The sequence below is a fragment of the Arachis hypogaea genome, chromosome 2 (genome assembly GCF_003086295.3).
Source record: "Arachis hypogaea cultivar Tifrunner chromosome 2, arahy.Tifrunner.gnm2.J5K5, whole genome shotgun sequence".
Taxonomy (NCBI): domain Eukaryota; kingdom Viridiplantae; phylum Streptophyta; class Magnoliopsida; order Fabales; family Fabaceae; genus Arachis; species Arachis hypogaea.
In genome coordinates this window covers 19,707,761-19,721,653 of record NC_092037.1, presented here as the reverse complement: position 1 = coordinate 19,721,653, position 13,893 = coordinate 19,707,761, and the positions used below count along the sequence as shown (strand labels likewise).

Here is a 13,893-nt window from a genome sequence, read left to right as displayed (position 1 = left end):
TTAGGTTTCTGTCGCCAGATTCCTTGATTGTCGATCCTAGGGCCGAGGAGATCTCACAGGATGTTGTTCAGAGAGGGTCGTCACAGGCTCCTCCGAGGGTACCCATGCCAGATGTGCTAGATAACAGGCGCATCAAGCGGCGATGACGCGTTGGTAACTGGGCTACAGACCGGGAGTGTCCATGGCTGGATGACATATTCAGGATGACAGATTCGGTAGCGACGGAATCGGACATGCCGATCACCGTATCCAGCGTGGCCGTCCTCAGCGTCAGGGTGGTTCATCAGGGGGCACATCTGCTGGTTGAAGCTGGTTGATAAACCCCATTTTTAAGGTTTATCTTGTGCTTAATTTAGTGAATTTTATCCATTATTCTCACACTTATTCATATAATTCGCATGTTTTACATTTTCCTTCCTAATTAACATGCTTCTTTGTCCTTAATTTGCTAATTTTAATCCTCTTATATTACCATTTAATGTTGTGATTTGTGTGTTAAGTGTTTTCAGGTTTTATAGGGCAGGAATAGTTTAGAGGATGCAAAGGAAGCATGCAAAAGTGGAAGGAATACAGGAAATTGAAGGAACTGCTAAGCTGTCAATTCTGACCTCTTCGTATTAGATCAATCATAACTTGAGTTACAGAGGTCTGAATGAGGCGGTTCTAGTTGCGTTGGAAAGCTAACATCCGGGGCTTCAAAATGATATGTAATTTGCCATAGTTGTCTTGTAGTTAGGTGAAGCGCACGCGTGGTATGATGCATACACATGGATGGTGCGGCAGACAAGCGATGCGTACGCGTGGGCGACGCGTACGCGCGATAAAGCCTCAGGTACTGCATGTATCAGAAATCGCTGGGGCAATTTCTGAGCTATTTTTGGCCCAGTTTCAAGCTTGAAAACACAGACTAGAGGCTGCATAGTAGAGCAGAATGGGGGAAGGAATCATTCACACTTTTATTCACAATTTGTTAGGGTTTAGATGTAGTTTTAGGTTTTTAGGTTTATCTCTTCTCAAATTCAGAATTCTATATTGTTTTAATTTAATTTCTCTTCTACATTCTATTATTCTAGTACTTTAGTTATCTATTTCCCTTTTGTGATTTTCTTATTTTGCTAATTTGGTTTATGAATTCTTCATGTTAGATTCAGTTTCCTATTAATACAAATTAAGGTATTTCATGTTTGTTGTTTCTTTCTTCATTTGTTGGTTTGCAATTGGTTGTTTAGATTTAATATTCTCTCATTATTTTTTATATTTTTACTTTGTGCCTTCCAAGTGTTTGATGAAATGTTTGGGAGGATTTTAAATTAGATTTTTATGTTCTTAACTTGGATTGATTATTTAGAGACTCTTGAGTTATCAAAAGTCTTTTGTTGATTGGTAATTGAGACTTGCTAGTTGGCTTAGGCTTCACTAAGTCTAGTCTTTGATTAGGACTTGTGAACCTAAGTTGATTTTGCTCACTTGACTTTCCTTCATTATTAGAGGTTAACTAAGTGAAAGCAAAAGACAATTACCATCACAATTGATAATGATAATTATGATAGGACTTCTAATTCTCTTTCCTTATTAGGAGCTTTCTTAGTTATTAATTTATTTTCTTGCCATTTTACTTTCTTGTTTCTTATCACAAAAACCCAAAAATACTTTTCCGTAACCAATTATAAGTACACTTCCCTGCAATTCCTTGAAAGATGACCCGAGGTTTAAATACTTCGGTTGATTTTTATTGGGTTTACTTAAGTGACAAACATATTAAATTTGATTGAGGTTCAATTGTAGGTTTAGATCTATACTTGCAACGCATTTATCTTTGTGAAAATCTTTACCAACGATTTATCCTCCGTCAATTTTTGGCGCCGTTGCCGGGGAGTTGCAAACGTGTGCCTTATTATTGGTTATTGTAAATATTTGCTTTTTACTTTTTTGTTAGTTTTTGTTAGTTTTAGGAGTTTGTTGCTTATTTTTATTAGTTTTTGTTTTTATTTGCTACTATAAATTCTTACCCCTTTGGCTACGAGTGTAGTTACAATTATGTTGTAGAAAGTAGAGATTACAATGAAGGCTTACATTATGGATGGGACAATCAAAGATGGGAGGACCCACAAGGATTTGATAAACCCTCTTGGCAACAACCGCCTCCAACATACTATGAGTAAGAGCCATTCCAAGATGCATACCAAGACAATAGTTATGGTAGACTGATAAACCCATATTTCATGAGTCCTTTTGTGCTTAATTTGAGTGATTTATTCAATCCTTCACCTACTTATTCACATTAATTGCATAATTTTACTTTCCCTTCCTTATTATGTCATATTGTGAAAAACATGTTTCCTAAGCTTTAAAATTAATTGTTTTAATTACCTTTATTTCCATTCGATGCCATGATTAGTGTGTTGAGTAGTCTCAGGTTTTCTAAGGCTGAATGACTTAAAGGATGAAAAAGGAAACATACAAAAATGGAAGGAGAAGGCAAAATGGAGCTTTAAGAAAACTGGTATCCACGCGATCGCATGGACGACGCAATCGCGTGCCAGAAGCGAAGAAGCAGCGATGCGGCCGCATGACTGACGCGGCTGCGCGCCTCAAGTAGAACACCCACGACGCGGACGCGTGACCGATGCGACCTCATGGCAAGGAAAAGCTCCAGACGACGCGACCGCGTGACCCACGCGGACGCGTGACAGAGGCCACGTATCAGAATTCACAGAATACGCCCCCAGCGATTTCTGAAGCCCTTTTTGGCCCAGATCCAAGCACAGACAGCATAGATTAGAGGTTATAAAATGGAGGAATGCATCCATTCAGGGGGAGCTAGCCAATTTCTAGTTTTCATGATTTAGATTTAGTTTAGAGAGAGATTCTCTCTCTCTCTTTAAGATTTAGGATTTCTTCTTGTTTTGAGAGTAACTCTGGATCCAGGTTTAATGTTCTTTTATTTTCAGTTTACTTTTATTTATTTATTTGCTTTTAATATTTGAATTGATTTATGAATTATTCCATGTTACAGATCTCTATTTTGAATTAATGATATTTGAAGTATTTTCAGTTAAGATTGTTCTCTTTGATTTAAGTTACTATTGCCTTCCATCTAAGGTCACCTCTATTATTCTAGCAATTTTACTTTTTCCCCTTTTGGTTTTGGTTAAGAAATCAGTAACTCAACAGTTATTAAACTCAACATATTTGATAATCGTTATCTTGCTAATTGAGCTGAACTTAAGTAATCCCAACCTTTTCTTAGAAAATAAATAGGATTCAAAGTTCAATTTAATTAGTCCCTTGACTTTCCTTTGCTTTAGTAAAGGTTGACCAAGTGGAGTTTAGATTCAATTTTCCTTATAGTTGAGAGAGATAACTACGTTGGACCTCCAATTTCTCATACCTTACCCAAAAATTTGCTTTACAGTATTTATTCATTTTTAATTGCCATTTAAATTATTTGTCATATAACATATTCCCACCTTACTTCCAAAACCCCAATTTACAAACTCATAACCAATAATAAGAACATACCTTCCTCGCAGTTCCTTGAGAAGACGACCCGAGCTTTAATACTCGGTTATCAATTTTAAAAGGGGTTTGTTACTTGTGACAACCAAAACGTTTGTACGAAGGGATTTCTGTCGGTTTAGAGACTATATCTACAACGCGGCTGTTTTTATGAAATTCTTTACTGGCAAAAATCCTAACGTCATAGACCTCTTCGTGACAATCAACACCCACCACAATATACCTATGAACCCCCTCCTCAATATAGTCCATAACCATACTCACAAGCCCCATTTTGCCAAACACCTTCATATGACCCTAACCCATATCTACCATACCAACCACCTTATGAGCCATATGGACCATACACAGAACCACCACAATTCCAACCTAATTTCTTCCAAGAACCACCACCGACATATACACCACCTCCAATGTATGAAAATTTTCAACCACAAGATGAATTTTCTTTACTACCACAACCCTCCATAGGAGAGTGTCCACATCCATCAATCCAAGAGTACTATGATCCTACTTATGATATCTAAGCGGAACAAGAGCCACAGGATTATTTCAAGGAAGTAATGGATCGACTTCAAGCAACTATCCCTCAAATGGAGCTAGAGAAAAGCCGAAAAGCACACGAAGTTCTCATGGATAATAAATCTCAACTTGAGAACAAGGGACTGAAGTGTGTTGTGGAACAAGTGAAAAAGATGGAGAGTGTTGAACCGCCACATCCTTATCATGATGAACCACTCTCTTATCATGAACCCTTCCTCCTAAGTAATGAACCCTTATATCCACCAGAATCTCCAATGGATGACACTATTGGTGTTCTTCTTCAAGATCAAAGAGAGATGCAACGGACGACACTAGAGTTCATAGCTACCTTAACAGAGGTAGTGGATAATTTAGCTTCACTGTATTTCAACACTCAAGGAACTCCCATAGCTACATGTGGAGAATGTAATGAAGAACGTAGCATGAAGGAGAAGTTAGAAACTCTGGTGGAAAGTGAGGAATGCGACTTTGTATTGGAACAGTTGGAGGAAGCCGTAATTGTTGAAGAGGAAGAAGTGGTTGAAGATTTAGGATATGCTGAACCGCAATGAGAATCTAGAGTTGTAGAGTATTCCTCCAAGAAGCTTGAAATTGATGTCAAGGAGGATAGTGCACAACCTCCAAGGCATGTTCCTTATGAAGAATTGGACAGGATAGATCAAGAAGTAAGTTTCCTTGGTGATAATGATCATGAATCAAGTCAACCTTCTCTCGATGAGATTGAAAGAAACATTGAAGTAGACTTCTCTCCACCTTATATTTATAATTCTAGTGACGGAGAAGAGTTGGATGAATTCGGTAAGAAAGAACTTGAAGTTGAAGAATCTTTTCAAAAGGCGGAAGTCCTTCGACAAGGTTGGACGGGAGTTAAATATGCTTTATCAAGATCGTTGGAAACTTTTCTACCTAGGTTGCCGTCTAATCCTCCATTTGAGTGGGTAAAGCTCATCTCTATTAACTTTATTGTCCCACGTGAGTATGGCTTATTTGAGACGGATGGTCAACTTAAGAATATTTATGGCTTTAAGAGTAAAAGAGAGAGGGTTAGTGGTTGGAAACAACAACCGAAGTTCATTATGGTTGGACCATCAAGGTTGAATTGTAAAGGTTGGAGTCATGCTATATTGAATGTGTCTAGGAAGTTGTTTAGAGGCTTCATTGAGAATTCATCTTGCTTACCACCCAAGTGGAGAAATGATGATCAATAAGAAGACCGGTGTAAAAGTAAGGTTTGGGACCCCGGAATTCATTCCAACAATCAACACTCTTGGAGTCTTGTCACTTGCTTTAACTTGCTTGATGGCTCTATGCGCCTAGTTTGGGATCCCGGAGGCTATTGGAATTACAATCATTAGTGGAGATTCAAGGAAGAGTTCAAGCATAAGCCACCCTGACAAGGAGCTCACCACATGTCCAACTTAAGGACGTTAAAGAAAAGTACTAGGTGGGAGGCAACCCACCATGGTATGATCTTCCCTTTTTATTAGTCCTATTTTATTTATTTCAGTATTAATTTTCAGTTCTACATGGTCACCTTGATTCAAAAAAAAAAGTTTGACGCGTACGCGTGACCCACGCGTACGCGTCGATGTGAACTTCGCTCTCTAATAAAAAGTTACAGAGAGTTAGGCTAAAACCGCGTGGGAGGGGTGCTTGACGCACAAGCAACCGCACGCGTACACGTAACCCACGTGTATGTGTCACCTGCAATTTTGACAATCCACACACAAGCGTCAGGGACGCGTACGCGTGGAATGAAAATCAGCACAATTTTGTAATTGAACAGAGAGTTGGGCTGGAGGTGTGCTGCAACCATGCGTCTGGCACGAACAGTTGTCACATGTGATTGACGCTCACACGTCATTTTTCATTTTTGGGGCATCCACGCACACGCGTGGACGACGCTTACGCGTCAGATGCCTGTTTGATGCATGTGCCTGCGTCGCGTCGTTTCCTGTTTTCCATTTTTCATTTTTTTCTCTCATTTCTTCTTCTTTCTTCTCTCCTTCTTCTTTCTTTCTACCTTTCTTACTCTTCCATTTTTTCCCTTCTCATCTTTATTCTCCATCATTTACTGCATTTGCATACTTCCATTTATTACATTTTAACTTTGTTGCTTTTTCTAAGTTCGACATTATACTATTGGTGTTGACTGTTCTTATTCAACTGTTGCCTATTTTGTGCATTATTTTGGGTGCTTCTTGACTTGTTTGCTATTTATTTGACATGCCCTTTGCTTCTATTGTCTTCTCACCTACATGTTGTAGCTACCATGTAGTTGAGAACCTTATTATTTAGCACTAGCCCACATATATTTTATTTCTTTTCATATCTTTGCTTGTGGGTTCTTTTCCTTCCTTTTTTTTCTTCTTTCAGGATGGCCACCAAGAGGGAAAATGAAAAGTTTCTAACTGGAGTAATAAACAAGTCCGTCGCACAATCTTTGGAGAAAAAGCATCAGTTATAGCAACCCGTCCACTTGTACATCTTTGCATGCACCGAGGACGGTGCAATCTTTAAGTGTGGGGAGGTCAATACCGACTTCCATGGATTAGTTACTTTCTTTTCAACACCAATGTTTAATCTTCTGTGTAGTTAATTATTGCATTGCATGATAGATTGCATGTGTAATTAGTTGCTTGCATGTATGTACTACTTGGTTGAAGTGATGAATTCTTTTCTAAGAAACTACTCTATAGCATTTCACTAATTTGAATTAAAATTTTTGTTAAACTTGTTTGAAGAAATTTATTCTGGAACATGGTTTAGAGCTCGAACACACAGCCGTATGAGACTTTGAGCCTAATTGATTGGTTGCATCTTATCAACCAATGTTTTATTTTAGTGTGTGTTGTTCTCTCTAAAATTGTGATCTTTGTCTTGCTTGATTCTATATTTCCATTGTTTGATGTATACATGCACTTATGTGATTGAGGCCTTGTTTCATTATAACTTACATACCCATATGGCCTTACCCTTTCATTATCTCTTGCAAACCAATTTTGAGCCTATTTTACCCCCTTTGTTCTTTACTTTATCACATCACTAACTCTAAGCAAAAAATAATAATGTCCTTAATTTGAATTCTTAGTTAGCTTAGACTAGTGAGAGTGTTCATGATTTAAGTGTGGGAAAACTGGGTTGGAAATATTTGGCTTGAGAATTGGGTATTGTATATTTTTGGTGAATTTGTGAAAAAGATAATTAAGCACATATTCTTGCACTCAATACCTTAATCACATGCATTGAAAAAAAAAGAAAGAAAAATAGCAAATAATAAAAGGAGACAAAATGCCCCAAAGTAAATGGTAATAGCAATGTATATGTATTGTACTCAAAATTGGGATGCATGAATATGATGAAAACATAGTTAATGGGTAGTTAGATTTTATATTCTGATTACATGGATTGTCTTAAGTTAGGTGGGAAGTTTAGGTTAATCGAGGATTCAAATTTTAGTCCACTTGACCAAATACAATCCTACCTTGACCCTAACCCTATTACAACCCTTGAAAAGACCTATTGATATGTGTATTGGTGCATTAAATTTTTGTTGATTGTTAGAAGAAAAACAAGTTTTAAAAAGCAAGATTAGTAGAGAATTGAGAGAATCGAACCTTAAACACTAGAGTGATTAGAGTGTATACACTTCCGGTGAGGGTTCGATACTCGATTCTTTATTCTTGGCTTTCACGAGCTTTCTTCTTTTGCAAGTCTACTTGTACTTCATTTTATGATTTGAATTAGTGGAATCCAGTTCATATTTGTTCTTGGAGGATTTGATTTACTTTTAACCAAGTAGGTAAAAGCATTTTGCATTTAGTCGCATTCATATAGATATGTTGCATTTAATAAATTCCACCATCCCTCTTTACTCTTCTATAGCTTCTCTTGAGCTTAGCATGACGACATGCTAATGTTTAAGTGTTGGGAGTTTGATAAATCTCATTTTTAGGGTTTATCTTATACTTAATTTAGTGGATTTTATCTATTATTCTCACACTTATTTATATAATTTGTATGTTTTACATTTTCCTTCCTAATTTTGTACTATGATTGAAAACATGCTTCTTTGTCCTTAAATTTGCTAATTTTAATCCTCTTCTATTACCATTCAATGTCGTGATATGTGTGTTAAGCATTTTTAGGTTTTATAGGGTAGGAATGGTTAGAGGATGGAAGGGAAGCATACAAAAGTGGAAGGAATACAAGAAATCGAAGGAACTGCTAAGCTGTCAATCCTAACCTCTTCGTACTAAATCGATCATAACTTGAGTTACAGATGTCCAAATGAGGCGGTTTTAGTTGCATTGGAAAGCTAACATCCGGGGCTTCAAAATAATATGCAATTTTCTATAGTTTCCTTGCAATTAGGTGACGCACATGCATGGTAAGACGCATACGCATGGATGGTGTGACAGACAAGCGATGCGTACACGTGGGTGACGCATACGCGCGACAAAGTGTTACGTGCTGCACGTATCAAAAATTACCCGTTTTTAACCCAGTTTCAAGGCCAAAAACACAGACTAAAGGCTGCAGAGTAGAGCAGAATGGGGGAAGGAATCATTCACACTTCCATTCACAATTAGTTAAGGTTTAGATGTAGGTTTTTTAAAGAGAGAGGCTCTCTCCTCTCTTTAGGTTTTAGGTTTTTAGGTTTATTTCTTCTCAAGTTCAGAATTCTATATTGTTTTAATTTAATTTTTCTTCTACATTCTATTATTCAAGTACTTTAGTTATCTATTTCCCTTTTGTGATATCCTTATTTTGCTAATTTGGTTTATGAATTCTTCATGTTGGATTCAGTTTCCTATTAATGCAAATTGAGGTATTTCATGTTTATTATTTCTTTCTTCATTTGTTGGTTTGTAATTGGTTGTTTAGATTTAATATTCTCTCATTACTTTTCTATGTTTTTACTTTGTGCCTTCCAAGTGTTTGATGAAATGCTTGGGAGGATTTTAAATTAGATTTTTATGTTCTTAACTTAGATTGATTATTTAGAAACTCTTGAGTTATCAAAAGTCTTTTGTTGATTGGTAATTGAAACTTGCTAGTTGGCTTAGACTTCACTAAATCTAGTCTTTGATTAGGACTTGTGAACCTAAGTTGATTTTGCTCACATGACTTTTCTTCATTGTTAGAGGTTAACTAAGTAAAAGCAAAAGACAATTACCATCATAATTGATAATGATAATTAGGATATGACTTCTAATTCTCTTTCCTTATTAGGAGCTTTCTTAGTTATTGATTTATTTTCTTGCCATTTTACTTTCTTGTTTCTTATCACAAAAACCCAAAAATACTTTTCCATAACCAATTATAAGTACACTTTCCTGCAATTCCTTGAGAGACGACCCGATATTTAAATACTTCGGTTGATTTTTATTGGGTTTGCTTAAGTGACAAACATATTAAATTTGATTGAGGTTTAATTGTCGGTTTAGATCTATACTTGCAACGCGCTTATCTTTGTGAAAATCTTTACCGACGATTTATCCTCCGTCACTGGTCCTAGTGATAGACCCGCTGAGCATGTAGTGGCGGAGACCCAGGAGGTTCCTCTTACACATATTTTCAGCTCCCAGATATACCACGACATCCATGGCCAGATGTATGATAACCTGGCGGGTCCGACTTTCACAATGGATATGGACCACGAGGTTGGCAGTTCACAGTTCTATTCCGACTTTGTAGATCTCATCCGGGATGATGGCTCTCCAAATTTTCATCAGCAGACCCCACAAGATCAGGTGCCTAAGACCCAACCCCAGATGGACATTGTGCAGAGGTACCGCCCGGATATGGATGATATGCAGCGGTACCAGCCACAGATGTCTGACCCTCATGGATTCCAACCCCAGCTACATGTAGACCTGAATGAGCCTGCTAGCAGTCCGTATGACAGTTGGTTGGGCATGGGAGGGACGCCTGCATCTGTATATGACGTGGGCATGCCGGTCGATCCTCCAGCACAGCAGCGCCAGAGCCCCACCAGAGTGAGACGGGCCGCTCGATGTGGTACAGGGTCGCATCTCCTGGACGCATTTGGACATGACTCTGCCGACGAGGATGAGGATAGGCAGGGGCCGTAGCTTACTATTTTATGTTTCCATTGATGATACCTATGTATGTCGGATTTACCATGTACTTTTGTATTATATGTGTTTGTACTTGGTTTATTTCCATTGAATTAGGTGTATGTAATGCATGTTTTTTGTTAACCACACACTATGTTTTATGTTTTATATAAATATTTATAGTAATGCATAAACCGCTACATCCTTATCGCGGTTTATACATAATTCACGCCCATACGTAAACCGTGACACCCCTGTCACAGTTTATAATCAGTTCTCCTTGCACGTAATCTGCGACACCTCTATAGCGGATTACGTGTATTCTGTAAACCACAGGACTCCTGTCATGGTTTACATAGATTATGCAAAAAATACATTTTTATATCCATTTTCTATTTTGTGCATTCTAGTAAAATTGATTTGCATTTTATTTATTATAGTAAATTGTCCTATAATATATTATCATATTAGATTAATAATAAAGAATATCCACGTAATGCTATAATATAAATTATACTATAATATTCTAACTACACTTTAAATTTAAATTAAATCACAAACAATTTTATTGGATATATATTTATTTCTATATATTGTAATATGTTCTAAAATACTTATTTTATAATAATTAAAAACTATATTATATAAATCAATTCTAAAATTATAAATTATTTTGAAATATTATTTCTATATAATAATTAATAACTACTTCTACATAATAATAATTTAATTGAGATACAACTTTACTAAATTTACACTAAAATCAATTATTAATATGAAATATATGTTAAAAATATAAATACACAATAAAAATAAATTAAATAATATATATATTTAGTCACAAAATATATATATATATATATATATATATATATATATATTAGTAGTTAATTTTGGTGAACAAATAATATTTTTGATTCACATTATAGTATTATTAATATTATCTAAACTAAATATATAAATAATATAATATGAACAATATATAAAAATAAGAGCAAAAAGAAGAAAACTAACTTGATAAAAGATGAATAATGAAAGGTGAGTTGAGAAAGAAGGAAAGAGGGAATTGAGAGAGAAGGTTAACATAGATAGATCTTTTAAAGTCTTGAGTCTATTCTTAAGATTCTCTTTGCGGATGTGGTTACCATAGATAGATCTCAAATGTGAAAATATGTTGTCATATGCCATTGTAGTAAATGTACCATCCACTCTATTACCTTTGCGACATTCTTCGATCAAAGCATCAATGAAGGTTGTATCCATTTCATCGGTCCATCTTAGAGTATCCCGACTAGTGGCCTCACCTTGGCATGATGCTCTCTTTGCCATTGACACTTCTCAATCTACAAAACAAGTGCACAGAAATAACATCCATAATCTTAAAGAAAACCATTTGTAAACTATCTTATGACTTATTCAACAAATAAAGATTCGATACACTCTATAAGTACAACATGTGACAAAGGGAATTCAATAATTGCACACCAAAGTCCTCAAACAGAATATGATAACACTTCAAGAGGTAACATGAATTTAATAATAACAAATCATAGTTATAAAATCAACTCAGCACACAGATAATACAACTAATAACTTAGGTTGCAAAATTTTGTAAATGAGTGATCAGATCCCTAGTTGATAGTCAGCCCACATTTGAGCAGCTATTTCATCCCTTAGTATGGCACCCCGCCTATAGTCTTCATCTTGTTCATGTCGGACGACTTCATCCTCTTCTGGATTATTTTCTTATAGTTCTCGGTCAACTTGAGCTATGAGATGTGGATCAGGATCTACACCCATTAAAAAGTTATGTAATATGCAACAAGCTAGCACAATTTCCGTCATAGTTTCAAAGTCATAATGTGGTTCAGTGCCACTTGTGATTATTGCAAATCTTTTCTTTAAAATTCCAAATGACCTTTCGATAACATTTCTCAATGAAGCATGACGAAGATTAAATAATTCCTTTTCATTTTCTGGGCCATATTTTGCATACTCTTTTAAGTGATACCTTACACTTCGATATGGGGTAATTAATCCATGCTTAAGCATAAATCCAGCATCCCCAAGGTAAAATTTTTCTACAGAATCCATCATTGAAAATGAATAATTAAGTATAGACACACAAACTATTAATCTTTACCTAATAACGAGACAATATAGTTTTATCTACATGCTAACCTCGTGGAAGTTTAAGATTATCATCCCTCGATAATGCATTCTTAAGAACTTTTGAGTCAGATGCTGTTCCTTCCGAACCCGTTAATACGTAGGTGAACTTTATATCAAAATCACATGCAGCTAATACATTCTGTGTCGGCCAATCTTTTCTCCCTCGAAATTTAGGTTGGTCCGCTATGGGTACTTTGACACGAAAATGTGTTCCATCTATAGCTCTAATACAGTCCTAAATAATATTCCATTATTTAATAAAGTAACATGAAATTGTATATTTCAACCAAAACTATTTATTCACATATGTGTACATGTCCATACCTTAAAATAAGGATAAAATCTATGACTGTGAAGGATCGCCGGAGATATAATGGATGCAGATGTTTGTCGAAGAAATTCATCTTCTAGTAAAATAACTGCCCGTAACACAGCATGGAAGTGGCGGCTAACAGTTTCTCCAGACCGGTGGTAGAAAAAAGAAACGGTTCTAGTTTTCACATTATGAGCTACTATATACAAGAACCTAGCAACTTGCTCCTCTACTGTAACATGTTTTGTATCCCTCAGTTGACGTGTTGCTCTTAATTTTTCACACAATTGAAGAAATGCATCAGGGCCCATGCGTAGGATGTCGCGACACTTATGAGTTTCTCTTAACTGTTGCATTAAAGTAGCTCGAATTTGGTCTCGCCCAACCAATTTATGGGAGATGGATTTGTCAACCCGTGTAGACATAAATCTCAATAAATATAACATATGCACGATGTAACATATCAGTGTTATTGTGCAAAATTTTTGTCGTCTTTTCCAATCCTCCCTCAAAACTGTTAATATATGTTCTTGGCTTTCAAGGGTTAACATATTTTCCTGATTATCGACCCCGAACTTAAAGGAAAGGTTTAGTGGGAAATCACAATTAAAGAAGTCTTCCATATTGGGGACCAAAAAACTTTCTTCATGATCAGCCTTATCCATTTAACAAGCACTTTGTAGTTTTAAATGTACAAATCGTAGGTTTACAGCACCAACAAAAAAAAAAAAGATAGCATCATATGTAAAATATAAGCAATGCAGTTAATAACTAGTATTCATATATATGACCTCCTAATCGAAGAATATAATTAATTGCTCAAGAATCTCAACCAATTGAAAGATAACAATTTTTTATACTTTTCAAAAAATTTTAAAAATAAACTACGTCTGAAAGAAAAAATAAAAAAATTAAAAACACAGAAAATAAATAGCAAGTAATAGGTGTTAACGTGGTTTTGGATATAAATTTACATAAAAAAAAATCTCATGGATATGTAGAAAACAGTATCTTAGAAGAAAAGTGCTAAACAAGAAACCATATTGAACATCTTATCCTAGTGAAAAACAGGCAAAAAAAATCTAAGCTACACTTGAATTTGGTCAGAGAAGGCATATGCAACTTACAATTTTCCAAAATTACTTGTTGAACTTCAAACAGATAAAGTAATAGATTCTTTGATAGTCATCCCAAAGAAATATAATTTTTTTATGTATAAAGAATATTCACATAAAGATAGTAATTAACTTGTTATATGTTATA

At 35.7% G+C, this 13,893-nt stretch overlaps 1 protein-coding gene across 1 annotated transcript; it reads right to left on the bottom strand.

Annotated features, from left to right (window-relative positions):
• Window positions 1–11,891: 11,891 nt before the first annotated feature.
• On the bottom strand, window positions 11,892–12,941 carry LOC112722796 (uncharacterized). Its single transcript, XM_025773970.1, has 3 exons — window positions 12,642–12,941; window positions 12,327–12,552; window positions 11,892–12,226 (listed from the first exon to the last, which is right to left on the bottom strand). Exons 1-3 carry the CDS (start codon window positions 12,939–12,941, stop codon window positions 11,892–11,894), a joined length of 861 nt encoding a protein of 286 aa, XP_025629755.1.
• Window positions 12,942–13,893: the final 952 nt, after the last annotated feature.